The sequence below is a fragment of the Hippopotamus amphibius genome, chromosome 2 (assembly GCF_030028045.1).
Source record: "Hippopotamus amphibius kiboko isolate mHipAmp2 chromosome 2, mHipAmp2.hap2, whole genome shotgun sequence".
Classification (NCBI taxonomy): domain Eukaryota; kingdom Metazoa; phylum Chordata; class Mammalia; order Artiodactyla; family Hippopotamidae; genus Hippopotamus; species Hippopotamus amphibius.
The window spans coordinates 185,765,445-185,786,727 of NC_080187.1; the positions used below are offsets into that span (position 1 = coordinate 185,765,445).

Sequence of the window (21,283 nt, forward strand, 5' to 3'; positions counted from 1 at the left end):
TGCTCTCACACAAACCTGAGCTCCGTGCTCACCACTTCAATTCAGTTCCTAATCTTTCCCTACTCAGCATCGTCGAAGCATGTTAGGGCACTATCATTTTCTTTTCACAACAGAGAAATACTCAAGAAACTTGTCAGTTTATTGTGTGCTTGCTATTATGGAAGATTCACAGAAAATGGTCCTCACCTCACAAGAGATATTCAGAAAAGATATCTAAGATATGAGATCATGCATGCCAATAGTAGCATAAGAGGATGCCAAAGGAATCAAAGGAAAAGGATCATATACACCCAGTTTGAGTCAGGAAACCTTTAGGGAAGTGTTAAGAGTTGAGCTTTAAAAGATGTATAGGACCTCCTGCTTCACCTGGGTCACCGGCTGACATGCACTGCTGTCGGAGGCTGAGCCGCGCAGGTGCAGGGGATGGCACGGGGCTGCCAGGGGCCACAGCTTCTTCGGGGACGGACGACACCGGCACTCCGGGTCGCGGGCAGCCGTGCAATGGCCAAGCGGTGGGTGTGGCGTAAGAACTGAAACTGTACTGATGAACAAAAATCAATATATGCCGAGAGATAATCAAGATGGCGGAACAAGAGGACGTGTGCTCACTCCCTCTTGCAAGAGCACAGGAATTACAACTAACTGCTGAACAACCATTGACAGAAAGACACTGGAACTCACCAAAAAAAACCACCCCACATCCAGAGACAAAGGAGAAGCTGCAATGAGACTGTAGGAGGGGCGCAATCGCGTTAAAAGCAAATCCCATAAATGCTGGGTGGGTGACTCACAAGCTGGAGAACAGTTATACTGCAGAAGTCTTGAGGGTTCTGAGCCCCATGTCAGGCTTCCTAACCTGGGGGTCAAGCAACGGGAGGAGGAACCCCCAGAGAATCTGACTTTGAAAGCCAGTGGGATTTCATTGCAGGACCTCCACAGGATTGGGGAAAATGGAGACTCCACTCTTGGAGGGCACACAAAAAAGTGTGCTCACCAGGACCCAGGGGGAAGGAGCAGTGACCCCATAGGAGAGACTGAACCAGACCTACCTGCTGGTGTTGGAGGGCTTCCTGCAGAGGTGGGGGGCAGCTGTGGCTCAGCGAGGAGACAGGGGCACTGGTGGCAGAGGTTCTGGGAAGTGCTCATTGGTGTGAGCCCTCCCAGAGTCCACCATTAGCCCCACCAAAGAGCCTGTAAACTCCAGTGCTGGGTAGCCTCAGGCCAAACATCAAACAAGGTGGGAACACAGCCCCACCCATTGGCAGACAAGCAGATTAAAGTTTTACAGAGCTCCGCCCACCAAATCAGATTAAAGTTTTACTGAGCTCCGCCCACCCAGCCCAACCCACCATCAGTCCCTCCCATCAGGAAGCACCCACGAGCCTCCTAGACAGCTTCCTCCACAAGAGGGCAGACAACAGAATCAAGCAGTATCAGCAGTATTTCATCTTACGGAACTGAAAACCACAGCCACAGAAAGACAGAGAAAATGAAAAAGCGAAAGACTTTGTACCAGATGAGGGGACAAGATAAAATGCCAGAAAAACAACTCAATGAAGAGGAGATAGGCACTCTTCTGGAAAAAGAATTCAGAATAATGATGGTGAAGATGATCCAGAACTTTGAAAAAAGACTGGATGCAAACATCGAAAAGTTGCAAGAAAAGTTTACCAAAGATCTAGAAGAATTAAAGAGCAAACAAACAGAGATATGCAACACAATCACTGAAATGAAAAATACACTAGAAGGAACCAACAGCAGATTAACTGAGACAGAAGGGTGAATAAGTGACCTGGAAGACAGAATGGTGATAATCACTGATGTGGAAAAGAATAAAGAAAAAAGAATGAAAAGAACTGAAGACAGCCTAAGAGACCTCTGGGACAACGTTAAACACACCAACATTCGCATTATAGGGGTCCCAGAAGGAGAAGAGAGAGAGAAAGGACCTGAGAAAATACTGGAAGAGATTATAGTTGAAAACTTCCCTAACATGGGAAAGGAAATAGCTACCCAAGTCCAGGAAGTGCAGAGAGTCCCAGGCAGGATAAACCCAAGGAGAAACACACCAAGACATATAGTAGTCAAACTGACAAAAATTAAAGACAGAGAAAAGTTATTAAAAGCAACAAGGGAAAACCCACAAATAACATACAAGGGAATTCCCATCAGGTTAACAGCTGATTTCTCAGCAGAAACTGCAAGCCAGAAGGGAGTGGCATGATATATTTAAAGTGATGACAGGAAAGAACCTACAACCAAGAATACTCTACCCAGCAAGAATCTCATTCAGATTCAATGGAGAAATCAAAAGCTTTACAGACAAGGAACAGCTAAGAGAATTCAGCACCACCAAACCAGCCCTACAACAAATGCTAAAGGAACTTCTCTAAGTGGGAAACATAAGAGAAGAAAAGGACCTACAGAAACAGAAACAAAACAATTAAGAAAATGGTAATAGGAACATACATATTGATAATTACCTTGAATGTAAATGGACTAAATGTACCAATCAAAAGACAACGACTGGCTGAATGGATACAAAAACAAGACCCATATATATGCTGTCTCCAAGAGACCCACTTCAGACCTAGGGACACATACAGACTGAAAGTGAGGGGATGGGAAAAGATATTTCATGCAAATGGAAATCAAAAGAAAACTGGAGTAGCGATACTTATATCAGATTAAATAGACATTAAAATAAAAAATGTTACAAGGGACAAGAAAGGACACGACATAAAGATCGAGGGATCAATCCAAGAAGAAGAGATAACAATTATAAATATATATGCACCCAATATAGGAGCACCTCAATACATAAGGCAACTGCTAACAACTATGAAAGAGGAAATTGACAGTAACACAATAATAGTGGGGGATTTTAACACCCCACTTACACCAATGGACAGATCATCCAGACAGAAAATTAATAAGGAAACACAAGCTTTAAATGACACAATAAATCAGCTTGATTTAATAGATATCTATAGGACATTACATCCAAAAACAGCAGATTACACATTCTTCTCAAGTGCACATGGAACATTCTCCAGGATAGATCACATTTTGGATCATAAATCAAGCCTTGGTAAATTCAAGAAAATTGAAATCGTATCAAGCATCTTTTCTGACCACAACACTGTGAGATTAGAAATCAATTACAGGAAAAAAACTGTAAAAAACACAAACACATAGAGGCTAAACAATACACTACTAAATAACCAACAGATCACTGAAGAAATCAAAGAGAAAATCAAAAAATACCTAGAGACAAATGACAATGAAAACACAACGATCCAAAACCTATGGGATGCAGGAAAGGCAGTTCTAAGAGGGACGTTTATAGCAATACAATCCTACCTCAAGAAACAAGAAAAATCCCAAATAAACAATCTAACCTTGTACCTAAAGAAACTAGAGAAAGAAGAGCAAACAAAACCCAAAGTGAGTAGACGGAGAGAAATCATAAAGATCAGAGCAGAAATGAAATAGAAATAAAGAAAACAATAGCAAAAATCAATAAAACTAAAAGCTGGTTCTTTGAGAAGATCAATAAAATTGATAAACCTCTAGCAAGACTCATCAAGAAAAAGAGGGAGAGGACTCAAATCAATAAAATTAGAAATGAAACAGGAGAAGTTACAATGGACACCACAGAAATAAAGAGCACCCTAAGAGACTACTACAAGCAGCTATATGCCAAAAAATGGACAACCTGGATAAAATGGACAGATTCTTAGAAAGGTATAACCTTCCAAGACTGAATCAGGAAGAATTAGGAAATATGAACAGACCAATCACAAGTAATGAAATTGAAACTGTGATTAAAAATCTCCCAACAAACAAAAGTCCAGGACCTTAGAACTCGAGGTATGGGAGGGGGCGGGGGGTGAAGGGGAAACTGAGAAGAAGCGAGAGAGTAGCACAGATATATATATACTACCAACTGTAAAATAGTCAGTGGGAAGTTGTTGTATAACAAAGGGAGTCCAACTCGAGGATGGAAGATGCTTTAGAGGACTGGGGCAGGGAGGGTGGGGGGGACTCGAGGGGGGGACGTCAAGGAAGGGAGGGAATACGGGGATATGTGTATAAAAACAGTTGATTGAACCTGGTGTACCCCCAAAAAAATAAAAAAATAAAAAACAATAAATAAAAAAAAAAAAACAGCAAAGTGAGGACTTCCCTGGTGACAAAAAAAAAAAAAACAAAGTCCAGGACCAGATGGATTCACAGGTGAATTTTATCAAACATTTAGAGAAGAGCTAACACCCATCCTTCTCAAACTCTTCCAAAACATTGCACAGGAAGGAACACTCCCAAACTCATTATATGAAGCCACCATCACCCTGATACCAAAACCAGACAAAGATACTACAAAAAAAAGAAAACTACAGACCAATATCACTGATGAATTTAGATGCAAAAATCCTCAACAAAATACTAGCCAACAGACTCCAACAACACATTCAAAGGATCATACACCATGATCAAGTGGGGTTTATCCCTGGAATGCAAGGATTCTTCAACATACGCAAATCAATCATTGTGATACACCATATTAACAAACTGAAGGATAAAAACCACATGATCATCTCAATAGATGCAGAAAAAGCTTTTGACAAAATTCAACACCCATTTATGATGAAAATTCTCCAGAAGGTGGGCATAGAGGGAACATACCTCAACATCATAAAGGCCATATATGACAAATCCACAGCGAACATCATTCTCAATGGTGAAAAACTGGAAGCATTCCTTCTAAGATCAGGAACAAGACAAGGATGTCCACTCTCGCCACTACTATTCAACATAGTTTTGGAAGTCCTTGCCACAGCAATCAGAGAAGAAAAAGGAATAAAAGGAATCCACATTGGAAAAGAAGAAGTAAAACTGTCACTGTTTGCAGATGACATAATACTATACATAGAAAATCCTAAAGATGCCACCAGAAAACTACTTTAGCTAATCAATGAATTTGGTAAAGTTGCAGGATACAAAATTAACACACAGAAATCTCTTGCATTTCTATACACCAACAATGAAAGATCAGAAAGAGAAATTAAGGAAACAATCCCATTCACCACTGCAACAAAAAGAATAAAATACCTAGGAATAAACCTAACCAAGGAGGTAAAAGACCTGTACTCAGAAAACTATAGGACACTAATGAAAGAAATCAAAGATGACACAAACAGATGGAGGGACATACCATATTCTTGGATTGGAAGAATCAACATTGTGAAAATGACTATATTACCGAAAGCAAATTACAGATTCAATGCAATCCCCATCAAATTACCAATGGCATTTTCCACAGAACTAGAACAAGAAATTTTACGATTTGTATGGAAATGCAAAAGACCCTGAATAGCCAAAGCAATCTTGAGAAGGAAAGACAGAGTTGGTGGAATCAGGCTTCCCGACTTCAGGCTATACTACAAGGCTACAGTGATCAAGACACTATGGTACTGGCACAAAAACAGAAATATAGATCAATGGAACAGGACAGAAAGCCCAGAGATAAACTATGGTCAACTAATCTATGACAAAGGAGGCAAGGATATACAGTGGAGAAAAGGCAGCTTCTTCAATAAGTGGTGCTGGGAAAACTGGACAGCTACATGTAAAAGAATGAAATTAGAACACTTACTAACACCATACACAAAAATAAACTCAAAACGGATAAAAGACCTAAATGTAAGGCCAGACACTATAAAACTCCTAGAGGAAAACACAGGAAGAACACTCTTCGACGTAAACAACAGCAAGGTCTTTTTTGATCCACCCCCTAGAATAATGGAAATAAAAACAAAAATAAATAAGTGGGACCTAATGAAACTTCAGAGTTTCTGCACAGCAAAGGAAACTATAAGCAAGACGAAAAGACAACCTTCAGAATGGGAAAAAATATTTGCAAACGAATCAACAGACAAAGGATTAATCTCCAAAATATATAAACAGTTCATCCAGCTCAATATCAAAAAAACAACGCAATCAAAAAATGGGCAGAAGACCTAAATAGACATTTCTCCAAAGAAGACATACAGATGGCCAAGAGGCACATGAAAAGCTGCTCAACATCACTAAGTATTAGAGAAATGCAAATCAAAACGACAATGAGGTATCACCTCACACCGGTCAGAATGGGCATCATCAGAAACTCTACAAACAGTAAATGCTGGAGAGGGTGTGGAGAAAAAGGAACGCTCTTGCATTGCTGGTGGGAATGTAAATTGATACAGCCACTATGGAGAACAGTATGGAGGTTCCTTGCAAAACTAAAAATAGAACTACCATATGACCCAGCAATCCCACTGCTGGGCATATACCCAGAGAACACCATAATTCAAAAAGACACATGCACTCCAATGTTCATTGCAGGACTATTTACAATAGCCAGGACATGAAAGCAAACCTAAATGTCCATCAACAGATGAATGGATAAAGAAGATGTGGTACATATACGCAATGGAATATTACTCAGCTGTAAAAAGTAATGAAACTGGGACATTTGTAGAGACATGGATGGACCTAGAGACTCTCACACAGAGTGAAGTGAGTCAGAAAGAGAAAAACTAATATCGTATATTAACACATATATGCAGACTATAGAGAAATGGTACAAATCAACCAGTTTGCAAGGCGGAAATAGAGACACAGATGTAGAGAACAAACATAGGGACACGAGGTGGGTAAAGCGGGGAGGGTTATGGGGGGAATGAATTGGGAGATTGGGATACCAAATTGTACATTCTAAATATATGCAGTTTATTGTAAAAAATAAAAAGTTAAAAAAAAAAAAGATGTATAGGACCTAAGTCTTAGTAGGGGAGAATAGAGCTATAATATTCATTAATAATATATACGTGATGGTAATTGATAATCCTTCTTTGTGTGTTTCAGTGATGGAGATGCTTACCGTCTTTATAACCTAGATGTCTATGGATATAAAATACATAACAAAATGGGCATTTATGGTTCAGTGCCTTATCTCCTGGCCCACAAACTGGGCAGGACTTTAGGCATTTTTTGGCTAAATGCCTCAGAAACACTAGTGGAGATCAATACAGAACCTGCAGTAAAGGTGAGATATGGATCATGGCTACATGTCATACTCACAGAAGAAACAAAACCACCGAAGTGTAATCATAGCTCTGAGCTTTCAGTGGCAGTCCTCTGCCTCCAGAGTCTTCTCAGTATAATCAGTGAAGGTTATTGGTATGTACTAAAGGAACCGACTATTACACATATGTGGATGGGTGTTGTGGATTAGAGGGAAATTTTTCAGACCTTCATCCCATTCCTTTCCCAGTACACACTGACCCAGATGGGCCCAGTTGCTGCTAAACAAAAGGTCGGATCTCGAACTGATGTGCACTGGATGTCAGAGAGTGGAATCATTGATGTTTTTCTACTGACAGGACCTACACCTTCTGACGTCTTCAAGCAGTACTCATACCTTACAGGTACTTGCATATGGAAGTGCCAGTTTCTTGTTCTATTATATTTCCTCTATCCCATGTACAATCACTGTAAATTAATATTTGTTGTACACCATATAGCATTTATAAACAACTCACCCAAGCTTTTGAAGAAGCAAGCATTTCTCTTCGCACTCTCGTCCCATTCAGCTTGGTTAAACATTCCACTGGGGCTGGAATTCTCCCTTCTCTAATCCCTAATACTCACCATCTGCCTTTCTTGGAGTCTTTAACCCCTGGGCTTTCTCTGCCTTTATCTCAGATGACTGGTATCCCAATCTGAACTTTTCTATGTTTTTTTCTCCATTAAAATATACCACTGGTGGACTTCCCTGGTGGCGTAGTGGTTAAGAATCTGCCTACCAATGCAGGGGACATGGGTTTGAGCCCTGGCCTGGGAAGATCCCACATGCCATGGAGCAACTAAGCCTGTGCACCACAACTACTGAGCCTGCACTCTAGAGCCCTCAAGCCACAACTACTGAGCCCATGTGCCACAACTATTGAAGCCCGTGTGCCTAGAACCCGTGCTCTGCAACAAGAGAAGCCACTGCAATGAGATACCTGTGCACCACTATGAAGAGTAGCCCCCGCTCTCCACAACTAGAGAAAGCTTGCGTGCAGCAACAAAGACCCAATGCAGCCAATAAAATAAATAATAAATAAATAAATAAATTTATTTAAAAATTATATATATACCACTGGCTTTAGCATTAAAGCATTTTATCTTTAAAAGATATTAGATCATCTCAACTGATGCAGAAAAAGCATTTGACAAAATCCAACATATTTTATGATAAAAACATTCAGAAGACTAGGAATAAAGGAAATGTCCTCCACATGATAAAAGGCATTTATGAAAAGTTCACAGCTAACATCATACTCAATGGTGAAAGACTGCAAGGTTTCCCCTAAGATCAGAAACAAGATGAGGCTTCCCACTTTCACCACAGCCAGAGAAATTAGGCAAGAAAAAGAAATAAAAGGCGTCCAAATTGGAAAGAAAGATGTAAAATTATCTCTGTTCATAGATGATGTGATACTATATGATAGAAAATCCCAAAGAATACACACACACACACACCATTAACTAAAGTTGCAGGGTACATAATCAAGACACAAAATCAGTTGTGTTTCTGTACACCAGCAATGAACAATCTAAAAAAGAAATTGAGAAAACAACTCCATTTACAATAGCATCCAAAAGAAAAAAATACCCAGGAATAAATTTAACCAAGGAGGTAAAAGACTTGTATGCTGAAAACTATAAAAAATACCTGACTTAAAGAAGGTCTAGATAAATGGGAAGAAATCCCATGTTTGTGGATTGAAAGATTTAATATTATTAAGCTAGCAGTACTATTGGAAGCAATCTACAGATTTACTACAATCCCTTCCAAAATTCCAATGGCCATTTTTTAAGAAATGGGCAAGCTGATCTTCAAAATCATATGGAATTTCAAAGGGCCCTGAATAGTCAAAAAATACTGAAAAAAAAATGTTGCAGGACTCATACTTCCCAATTTCAAAACTTACTACAAAGTTAAAGTAATCCAAACAGTGTGGTGCTGGCATAAGGATAGACATATAAGCCAGTGGAATAGAATCAAGAGTCTAGAAATAAACCCACACATCTCTGGCCAATTGATTTTCAATAAATGTTCAAGACCATTGAATGGAGAAAGAATTGTCTCTTAACCACTTGGTACTGGGACAACTGGATATCCACTTGCAAAAGAATGAAGTTGGACCCCTGTCTCACACCATATACAAAAAATTAACTCACAGTTGATCAATGACATAAATATAAGAGCTAAAGTCATAAAACTCTTAAGAAAAATGGGTAAATCTTCACAACCTTGGATTGGCAACAGATTCTTAGCTATGACACCAAAATCATGAGCAACAGAAGAAAAAAATAGATAAGTTGGACTTCTTTAAAACTGAAGATTTTGTGCATCAAAGGACATTATCAAGAAAGTGAAAAGGCAACCTATAGAATGGGAGAAAACATTTGCAAATCATACATAAGGGTCTAGTACCCAGAATATATAAAGAACTCTTATAACTCAACAACAAAAAGGAACAATCTAATTCTAAGATGAGGAAAGGACTTAAACAGACATTTCTCCAAAAAAATGCACAAATGGATTAACAAGCACATGAAAAGCTGCTCCAAAATCACTCTGAATTTGGCTCCTTTGTATATGATCTATCTTTTCTCTCTGAAATATCTTTTCTTTATCTCTAATAGCCTGAAATTTCTAAATATACTGAAACTCTGAAATTTTGCAATGAAATGCCTTGATATAGACCTTTTGAAATAATCATTGTGCTGCATATTAGAGGCAGACTCTTTCATTCTTGAGAATTGTGTCCTTCAGTTCTGGAAAAGTATTTTATCATTCCTTTGAAATTTTCTTCCCCTCCTTTTTCTCTTTCTACTCCACAGATTTTATAATCTCTCTTCTCTTTTTTATCCATTTCTGAGCAATTCTCTCAATTTTATCCTCCACATCTTCCATTTATGTGCACATTTCTAATTTCTGCAGACTGTTTCTTATCCTCAGATTGTTCCTTTTTTGTAATATCTTATCTTGTTTTATGCTATCCTAGTCTTATTTTATGGGTGCAATTTTTTTTTTCATCTCCTTCAGATACTAATGATAACATTTTGCTGTTTACTTTGATTCCTTGTATTGTCGCTATTTTCTCAGAGATCCTTTTATTGTATTTCTTTATGTGAGTCCCTCTGTCTAATTTTGGAGGCTTTACTCAAATGTTGGATGATCCTTGGCTATCGATGCACACTTAAGAATAAGGTTCTGCTTGGAAGCTCTGTGTACCTGGATGAGTTTCACTCTCGCGTTGGGGTGGAGGGGGGGATTTCTCCTGTCTGCTAGTGTTCTGGAAGCCAGGATGAACTCTTCTTGTTGGCATCCCGCTCACCAACACTTCCTGGTGAAAGCTTCCTTGGCTTTGCTCAATAGTTACCACACCTCCCTGCCTGCTGCCTTCCAAATCTTGTTGAAATTGCTCCTCTCCCCTTCTCTTTGTTCTTGTGGCTTTATTCTTTTTTTCCCTCCTCTTTATTCTGATTTTAGTGGGACTTTAGGAGGAGAAAGAGATAACTGCAAGTGGTTTACCAGAAGTCCTCCATGTTATCAGTAAATGTTTTGATGGTAATTTCCTGACAGTTCTTCCTGCCTTCAGTCTCTTTGCCTTCAAGTCTGCTCCCCAACTAATTTTTCTAAAACATAGGTCTTCTAAGGTTATGTCTTGCCAAACTTTTGACGACTTCCCATAAGAGAAGATTTAGAATGCTTAGCCTGAGCTACAGGGTCCCTCTCCAGTTGCATCTTCTACTGGCCTCCTTCACAGTATAACCACCCTGGAATATTTATTCTTCCTTAAGCTTATCATGTCCTTCTCTGCCTCCATGTCTTTTCTATTCCTGTGCCTGAATGCTCTGTGCATTCTCCCTGTCTAATGTAATCTTATTCTTCAAAGTTCAAATCAAGTGTTACTACCTCCATGGAGCATTTCAAGATTCCACACTTCACTGCAGGAAGAATTTATTAGCCCCTCTGCATTCCCACAGCACTAGGCTGATACCTTTAACGTAGCAGTTATACCTCAGAGCAGAGCAGTTTATTCACACACCTGCCACATCAGCCAAAGTGTCACTTTCTTGAGGGTAGGGATATCCTAAGTACCAGGCTCAGTGCTTAGACCTTGTAGACAGTCAGCAAACATTTATCAAATGTATAATTATCATTGTGGTGGTAGTTGGCTCAGTTGTCATCTCTCCCTTTTAGGCACACAAGCCATGCCCCCTCTCTTCTCCTTGGGGTACCATCAGTGCCGCTGGAACTACGAAGATGAGCAGGATGTAAAGGCAGTGGATGCAGGATTTGATGAACATGACATTCCTTACGATGTCATGTGGCTGGACATAGAGCACACTGAGGGAAAAAGGTACTTCACCTGGGACAAGAAAAGATTCCCAAACCCCCAAAGGATGCAAGAACTCCTCAGGAGCAAAAAACGTAAGGTAAAATAAGCCGGCACTCTGAGCCTTTTCGTTACAAAGCATTTTTTCATTTTTTAAAGTTGCCTTGGCACATTCGTGGAAGAGAACCATCTGGTAAAAATGGCCAGGAAAATAGTACCTTCAAGTGTAACTGCAACTGTGATAACAGAAAAGCAATGGTGAAAAGGTGGTGACATCATCCATCCCCGGCTTAGCAGTCTAGGTCCCCATAAGGATGAAGGGGCCTAGCATTCAATCCCATTCTTTGTGGCCACCCTGTAGTGATGTGATGGATGCACCCCACGCAAAATTTGATTTTGATGTCAAGACTGATGATATCACATTGGCACCAAGGGATGTGAAAAGGGATAATTATGGGATAATTAGTCCCATAGTGAGGCGTTCTGGGGGGAGCAGACTGTCTCCCAAGCTCCTTTGAAAATGGCCTAAGAGAGCCAGGAAAGGAGACAGGCTCGGGTTTTAAGGTGGTTAGAGGTTTGAACTGGGGTGACGATTCCTGCGCATGCACCAGGGCTTGTGTTGTTTGAACTTCCTGTTGACACCAACAAGGGAGCATCAGGGCTTTCTTTGTCAGCATGCACGGATATGGGCAGAAGGGTAAGGGTGAGCAGTGAGGCTTGAAGCTCTTAACAGTTGATCAGAAATGGAGTCAGATTCTTTATTACACCATTTTTCCTGCATGTTTCCTGATGGACTCCACCTGTCCATCTGGCCAAGGAAAGAACTAAAATAGAAAATGAGGACAGGGAGAAGACACTGGAAAATGTGTAACGCAGGGGTGGTGGTGGTCACAACAATAATGAAAAGAGTGAAGGAGAGGAAAAGGGGGGAACCCCATATGTGTCATATAAATGGATCCCTTCAGTCCCTCTCCCCGAGCTTAAAGTTGCCTTTTCAACCCATTCCGTTGATCCCCGGGCCTTTCACAGGTGGTCAGAGCCAATGCTGTTAATTCCTAATCTCCCAATTAATAAACAGCTACCACTTATCAGGCATTTATTGTGGAAGCAGCCCAAGGGCCCATCGATAGATGAACGGATGAAGGAAATTTGGTATATATATACAATGCAAAATTATTCAGCCTTTAAAAGGAAGGACGTTCTGACACAAGCTACAACATGGATGAACCTTGAGGACATTATGCTAAGTGAAATAAACCAGTCACAAAAAGACAAATACTATATGATTTCACTAATCTGTAATATCTAGAGTAGTCAAAATCATAGAGACAGAAAGAATGGTGGTAGCCAAGGGCTGGGGCGGGGAGTGGGAAATGGGAAGTTGTTCTTAATGAGTATAGACTTTCAGTTTCACAAGATGAAAAGAGTTCTAGAATTGACTGTACAACATTGTGAATGTATTTAACACTATTGAACTGTACACTTGAAATTGGTTATGATGGTGAATTTTATGTTATGTATATTTTACCACAATTTAAAATTTTTTAAGTTTTTGAGTAATGGAGAATTAAACTTTAGTATATAGAATAGATTTGAATAGATATGAGGAAGGATTATCAGCAGGTTATTCTAGCCACATAAAGTGGATTTGAGGCCCTGAGTAGGTGGAAGTGATGGTATTAGAAGGGCAGGGAGAGATGCTGGAGACATAGTGCTGTGATCACAGCTTTTCTCAAACCTCCTTCCTAAATACGGGTGTACTATTGGGTTTAGGGATTTTTTGTTGTTTTTAATATGCTAATCTCTTTTCTTTAATGTTTGCTTTTGTGTTATCTTAGCCTCTATATGTCTAGGGAGCAGGGACCTGGCCTACTTCATCCTTTCTGTAAAGTAGCCCACACCACAGACAGATAGTGGTGACAATAAATGTGATCTTAAGAACGTGTATTGGTGGCACAGCAATAATCGTAAAAAAGGATAGGCCTGGTTTTGATGTCAATTTATATCCCCATAAGTACATGAAAGTTTGTAGGATTTTACTGGTGTCTGAAATATTTCAGTAATAGTAGTTGTTTTGAGTAAAATTTGAACTCCAAAACTATGATGAAAACATATAAATGAACATATGGTTCATGTGAAACTGATGATATCTTTAAACCTTTATGTCTTGACAGCTTGTAGTCATTAGTGACCCCCACATCAAGATTGATCCCAACTATTCAGTGTATGCTAAAGCGAAAGAACAGGGCTTCTTTGTGAGGAATCATGAAGGGGGAGACTTTGAAGGTGTATGCTGGCCTGGTAAGATGTCATTTTATACACTTGTTGTCCACTGTTTAGACTCAGTTAATGAAGGTTGCATGGCCATCACTCTCATTTCTTGTAGATATCACATGCTACATTCATGTACCTTTCCTTAAGGATGATAGTATTATCTTCTTTTAATTAATTAGTTAATTAATTTATTGGCTGCGTTGGGTCTTCATTGCTGCACACGGGCTTTCTCTAGTTGTGGTGAGTGGGGGTTACTGTTCATTGTGGTGTGCGGGCTTCTCTTGTTTCAGAGCACAGGCTCTAGGCACGTGGGCTTCAGTAGTTGCAGTGCATGAGCTCAGTAATTGTGGTGCATGGGCTTAGTTGCTTTGTAGCATGTGGTATCTTCCCGGACCAGGGATCGAACCTGTGTCTCTTGCATTGGCAGGCATGTTCTTAACCACTGCACCACCAGGGAATTCCCAATAGTATTATCTTCTTTCATATCTTTCATCTAACAGTGTGTTTTGTATACATTTATAAGTCAATGAATGAATGAAAGAAAAATTAACAAGCAAACCCCAGTGACATGCTATTTCCCTAAGCAAATAAAAAGTAAAAGCCAGGGACTTTCCTGGTGGTGCAGTGGATAAGACTCCATGCTCCTAACACAGGGGGCCCAGGTTCAATCCCTGATTAGGGAACTAGATCCCACATGCATGCTGTAATTAAGATTTCGTATGCTACAACTAAGGAGCCCACCTTCTGCAACTAAGAAGGCTGTGAGCCACAACTAAGGAGCCAGCCTACCACAACTAAGACCCAGTGCAACCAAATAAATAAATAGCCAGGAAATGAGTAAAGGAGAGGAGGAGAAAGAGGAAGAAAGAAGAATCCTGCAATCTCTCTCCATGTGATTATTCTTTGCCCTGTTAGCCCATAGTTTTGACTTCCCAGCCTTTCATGAATAACCTCAGCTGCCCCTGACAACTCTGAAGTCTTCATTTCAGAAATTATTAAAGCCTTGGTAAAAACTCCTCAAGGACAAAAGGGAATCACCACTTATCATATGATAGCACTCTATCAGAAGTCCACACACCGTAGAGAAACCCCATGCATTCCTCTTCTCCCTGTACCACTTATAAACATGTCTCTGCTCTAAGAACAGAGGGGTCACTCCAGGCTATCTGCCATCCTTACTAGGGCTGTCTGAGGCCATCAGTGAGGGACAGGCTCCATCTTGATGCTTGTTCATTGGAATTCCCCTGCCCTCTGGGGTTGAGAAGGCTAGTGATTGTCACTGGAGTCCAGCAGTGCCTCCTTCATTCACTTCTTGCCAGACCGTGCCTCTGTGTCAGCTATCTTTTACATTTGATGTGAGGTGCCCACTCATTACCCAGCTTTCACATCTGATATTCTTATTTACAATACATCTTACCCTGAGGACCACCATTCCTAACAGGCTGTCTACTCTAATGCCTCTACAGGTCTCTCCTCTTACCTGGATTTCACCAATCCCAAAGTCAGAGAGTGGTATTCCAGTCTTTTTGCTTTCTCTGTTTATCAGGTTTGTTTTTATTCTTTTGCTCTTCCCTAGTTACTTGGGAGGATAAAATAAGGGGAAAAAGTGATTAAATAGAGCTACTCAGTGAAGCAAATAATACTTGTATGAAAAGACAGGGATGCCAACCACATTATAGACTTTGGTGGTGCCAGGAGAGGTGCCGTATGAATTACCAAATGCACAAAAGCTCTCATTTTTTACTTCTATTATGATAGACTCTATGATATATCCAAGTACCTAATAAGAGATTTATTATATTTTCAAGTTGTATAAATTTTTGCATAAAATAGTGTTGTATAATGTTATTAAAGATGATGATAATGATATATGAGAAACTATCTTGCAAAGTATAACATGCCATTAAAGGTAAGATACAGTAATAATTCTCAAAATCTTACAAGACCACAGAGAGAACCAGAGAGGCCACATCTAGAGAACTGTTTTCAATCCATGGTGGTGATGAGAATAATGATGCCTAATATAAACTGAGTATGTGCTGTGTGCCAAGCACTATGCTATTCACTTTGTGTGCATTGTACCATTTCATCTTCACAATAACTCTTTGAAGTTGGAACTGTAATTAACTCTCACAGATGAGGAAATCAAGGAATGGACAAGTGTAAAAACCTTCCAAGTTCATCCATCTAGTAAGTGGTGGACCTAAGATTTGAACTTAGGTCTGTGTCCCAAGCCCAGCTCTTAACCACTAAACTCTAGTTTCTGAGCATCCTGTATTAGGACATAGAAAATAACTTAGAGCAGCGGTAAAGAATACTTGGGCCAATCTGGCCTTGCTCATTTGTTTCCCTATTGTCTAGACTATTTGCACATAACTATAGCTGGCTTGGGTTATTGAAAAAGAGGCCTTATGGCCTGCAAAGTTGAAAATATTTACAGTCTGGCCCTTCCAGAAAAAGTTTGTCAACCCTTGCCTTAGAAGATGCTAAAAAAGGACAGTCAAAGTAGTTAAATATTTGGAACCCATATAGCCTTGTTCATAAAAGTATACATGATTAGAAATAATTCAAAGTAAAGAGTCAAAAGAAAACATGTAAGCCTCCTCCAGTCATTTGAAAGACTACCATGTGGGTGAGGCAGCAGATGCATTCTGTGATATCCCAGAAGGCAAGCTAGGCCTTGTGAGAGGATGTTACAAGGAGCAAGACTTTCAGAAAATAATGGAATCAGCTGCCTGAGGGGTTCCCAGTCATTGTAGCTATTGAGTCAAATGCTGAGAGACCAGGGATTCTATAAAGGGATTGCAGCACCATGTTAACTATATGACTCAACAGTTCCTTCCCACTCTAAATCAAACAATTCTATGTACAACACAAAGTACAGATCCTGCTAACAAACAAGTATCTTAGCTGTCACATCTTTCATAATTTTAGAGGAAAGGCAGAATCTTTTCATGGATAGCTATAACTGCCCCTAGTTGAGAGTTGTAGCAGATGTAGAGCCTTTGAACATTCACAGCCTTTCCTGTAGGGGTTCTCCAGGGGGTCTTTTAGTGAACTTGTGGGCAACATGGGAATATAGCACAGCACTCTTTAATTCAACAAGTACTTATTGAGAACCATTTGCTGTTCAGATTGTTCTAGGTATTTGGGATTTATCAATGAATAAAACAGACAAAATTCCCTGCCCTGTGGAACTTTTATTCTAGAAGAGGGCACAGCATAGATAATAAACATAATAAATAATAAATTAAATGGAGTAAGAAAGAGGAATAGAGACAGCTATCATATTAACATTGTCACTGTAGGAGTTTTATCATAACCAAGATTGACTTCCTAGGGGTCTACTGACATCCTCTACATATGGAATGACATGAATGAGCCCTCTGTCTTTAGAGGGCCAGAGCAAACCATGCAGAAGAATGCCATTCATCATGGCAACTGGGAACACCGAGAACTTCACAACATCTATGGCTTTTATCAGGTAAGACATCTAAAGCACAGCCACCTGGATCTATCTTTTGGGCTGAAAGTCATTTGCTTTGTAACAATCATACTGTACTGTTCATTTCTCTTTGTGTCTTTTTTGTCAACTGCAATGGGTCTCATCAGGTTGTAGCCAGCATAAGATATTTCTTCCTTTGCATCTTTTCCTTCTGTAATGAACCTGATTAATTTACAGATATTGTGAGATTAATGATAGCATAGAAACATCTTCCTTGACGGGAGCCATTAGTAAATGGCATTAGATACTACCTCAAATCTTTTATTGGCATACACTGTGCATAAATACATAAACAAAGACAATTGAAATAAATGTTTTGAAATTTCACAAATGTCTAAATATAGCAAGCCTTATATTCGTACCAGAGGAATAAGATGTAGAACACATGCACAATTTCAATATGTATACTTTCTAAATGTAGAAAGCCTTCCTTAAGTACTTAGCCTCTTCTATAGAAGGTGGTACAGTTATCTTCCATTTGCCAGTCACATCCAAAAAACTTGGCAGCCACTTGCCCTCATTTATACCTGTGGTTGTTTGTTATTTTCAGAATGTAATGGTGTTCCTATAGCCCTCCCACTAATTGCTGTTTTTCAGTGGTAGCTGGTGGCTACATACAGCATGGTTTTCAGATAGTATCTGTTTACTTCTCTACACAGCCTCTTGTTATAACTGTAAACTACCTTATAGTTGAAGAATTTTCTTATGTAGGCCAGGGGCAGTCACTTAACCTCTCTGAATCAGTTTTTTTTTTTTTTTCATTAACAAAAACAATCTCAGAGATTTCTGTGTAGGTTACAGGAGAAAATCTTATAAAAATGCCTAACAATAGTAAGCACCAAATAAATGCTATTTTATTATTTACTATTATTTCATAGCTATTTTAATCAAAGAAATTGTTTCACTTTTTTACTAGGGGAATTTAGAGTAGTTTCATTACATCATGAAAGTTATTTGGAGGGTTTTTTAATATTTTTCATTTCACATTCCCACCTACTATTTACTTTTTGCATGTGAAATAGCTTATTGGGGATGTCTGCACAATGCCATAGTCCAGTCATCTCTTTGAAATTTTTCTCCTTTGACTTTACAGCAAATGGCCACTGCGGAAGGACTGATCCAACGATCTAAAGGAAAGGAGAGACCCTTTGTTCTTACACGTTCTTTCTTTGCTGGATCACAAAAATATGGTAAGGACTGGCTCATATGATCAGACTTACAAGCTAGCAACCTGTCTTTTTTAACATATATGGTATATGATGCTACTGTGTTGGTGCCTTCCTTTTCAATAGGTCAGGTCTTAGATTGTAGAGAGCAATGTGCTCTGAAGTATGCGTTTTATCCTATGAGACAGAGTAAAGCAGTTTTTATAAAGTTTAGTTACTTGTTTCCCACTGAAGAACTGGCCACTTTGTTGTTGGGGGAATGACTTCAGAGTATCTCAGTTTGCTGGGAGGGTCATCTCTGATCCTGTCTCTTTGATTTATCAAAAACAGGGAAAATACACTGGTAACACATCCCTTCAACCACCTGTTCCACTCAGCAATGTGTTTTAAAATAGACCTAGCTTTTGCTTGTGGTCAGGGTCATCTATAACTGGATCCAGTTTACTAGCGAATGCAGATCTAGTTCAACTTACCCACCCTGTGGCAGGAAGGCTATTTTAAGTCCCCTTGCCTTGCATAAATAACCTGAAGCTTAGGTCCCAGTTTGAGGAATCCAGCCTTTCTTGTACCATAGACATTATTAGGCCTCCTACTCGACCCCTGAAAACCAGCCCCAATGGTACTCTGGAAAATGCCAAAATATTATCCTCAGGCAAAGAGTCATATACAGAGATGCTCAGCACAGAATTAGTCCTTAAAATAAAAAAGAAAGAACATCTGAATATGTAACAATAAAGGAATAGTTATTAAATTATGGTGTATCCATATGATAGACTATCATAGGCTATTTAATATAGAAGCCTTAATTGCATGAGAAAATTTTTGTGACATCATGGTAAGTGGAAAAAAAAAAGCAGATTGCCTAAATGTTTATATATTATCCTGATTTTGTTAATATATATACACACACACACATATATATATGTAGATAGTAATCTACATAAGTATAGTACTGTGGTGATTATGAGTGATTTTAATTTTCTCCTTTTTACCTATCTCTATTTTCCAAATTCTCTACAAATATCCTTTTTAATCACTATAACAAGTAAAGTCTTTGAATGAAAACATTTATAAGCAGCAGTTTAAAAAAGGTAACAGGAGGTGGGGGAGGGATGGGCTGGGAGTTTGGGGTTAGCAGATGCAAACTATTACATATAGAATGGGTAAACAACAGTTCCTGCTGTACAGCACAGGGAACTATATTCAAAGTCCCGAGATAAACCATAATGGAAAGGAATATTAAAAACACACATATATGTATAACTGGATCACTTTGCTATGCAGTGGAAATTAGCACAACATTGTAAATCAACTATACTTCAATTAAAAAAAAGATAACAGAAGATATGCATACTAAGTAATCTTTGATCTCTTAAGTATCAGCCCACTGCCTAGTCTTCAATACTCTGTGTGAAGCTGTCGATTTGCCCCAAAGTGTAGCAAGTGAGGCATCACAGAGAACACTGTTGTGTCAAAGTCCTATGCTGAGACAAATAGCCAGAGAGAGCTTCCAACTAAATAACCATATGAGACATGAAAACATCTGCACGTTTACATGAACTTTGTTTCTTGATAAGAATGTTGTCATGTGGATTTCAAAATCATTATGTAGATAGATACATATCTCATTTGAAGTGAAGGAGAAATGATAAGAGTACTATTTTAATAGAAAAGTCCCTTGAAAATATTTTTCTTTGCTGGCCATAGGACAGCCTAAAATTTCTACAGAATATTAAAACAACAAAAGTGTTTTGGTAAAAGACAGACAAAAATGTTTCAGGAGTAATCCAGGCTTAGTAAAATAAGATTTTTTTCCCCTTTTATGAATCTCTTTAATGTTATATATCTTCACAAGCTCTTATCACAAGATATATAACAATGCAGAAGATCACTGGCTTTAAAGTCAAACTGCCTGAGTTCAAATCCTACTATAGCCGCTGTTTGCCATATTTCCCTCAGCTGTAAAATAAAGTTAAGTAGTGTTTACCTGATAGAGTTGTTGTGATGATTAACTGGGATAATACAAGCAATGTAGCATAACACCTGGCTCAGTGAGGGCTCTATAAATGTTAACTATTGTTATTGCTGTTGTTATTATGTCTTCCTTATGTGGTCTTAAATCCTCTTATAGAGGATTTTGCAGAGGTGGGGGGGTGGCGGATAGGCATATAGATCAGTGAAACACAAGAGAATCCAGAGAGAGTCCAACACATATATGTTCAAATAATATGCAACAAAGTTGCCAAGACAATTCAATGGAGAAAGGAGTTTTTTCAATAAATGATGCTGAAACATGGGATATCCATGTGGGTGAGGAGGAAAGAACCTTGACCCTTACCTCACACTATATACACAAAGTAACTCCAAATGAAATAGAGATATAAATTATAAAAGCTAAAACAAACAAAAAGCTTCCAGACAAAAACAGAAAATCTTTGTGACTTTGAGGTGGCAGAAATTTCTTAGAACACAAAAAGCATGAAACATAAAATTAAAAAATGATAAATTGGACTTCATCAAAATTTTAAAATTATACCCTTTCAGAGCTGTCGTTAAGAAAATGAAAGTCAAATCACAGACTGAGAGATGACATTTGTAATATATATTTTATATTTGTCAAAGGACTTGTATCCAGAATATATAAAGAACTTTCACAACTAAATAATTAAAAGAAATGTTTTATATTAGTTTGTATATTACAAATAAGGAATCTAAATATGAAATTGACTACATGGGCTGATTTGTGATTTTTTTTTCTTTTAATATCTTCTTACTGGTGATCAAAGGTGCTGTGTGGACAGGTGACAACAGAGCAAAGTGGAGTTACCTGAAAATTTCTATCCCTATGTTACTTACCCTCAGCGTGACTGGGATCTCTTTTTGTGGAGGTAAGATGA

At 38.9% G+C, this 21,283-nt stretch overlaps 1 protein-coding gene across 6 annotated transcripts in view; it reads left to right on the top strand.

Annotated features, from left to right (window-relative positions):
* Window positions 1-21,283, top strand: part of GANC (glucosidase alpha, neutral C) — a 68,036-nt gene that overhangs the window by 29,386 nt on the left and 17,367 nt on the right. For 4 of the 6 annotated variants that reach the window (XM_057721833.1, XM_057721832.1, XM_057721830.1 and 1 more), the window contains 8 exons: window positions 6,910-7,090; window positions 7,319-7,472; window positions 11,306-11,541; window positions 13,616-13,742; window positions 15,182-15,261; window positions 17,056-17,199; window positions 18,314-18,410; window positions 21,173-21,274. In XM_057721833.1, coding sequence (XP_057577816.1) covers window positions 6,910-7,090; window positions 7,319-7,472; window positions 11,306-11,541; window positions 13,616-13,742; window positions 15,182-15,261; window positions 17,056-17,199; window positions 18,314-18,410; window positions 21,173-21,274 — 1,121 coding nt within the window. Of the gene's footprint in view, window positions 1-6,909; window positions 7,091-7,318; window positions 7,473-7,831; window positions 8,124-11,305; window positions 11,542-13,615; window positions 13,743-15,181; window positions 15,262-17,055; window positions 17,200-18,313; window positions 18,411-21,172; window positions 21,275-21,283 lie in introns of those variants that run through there. The other 2 variants (XM_057721835.1, XM_057721836.1) reach the window with 2 other exon arrangements.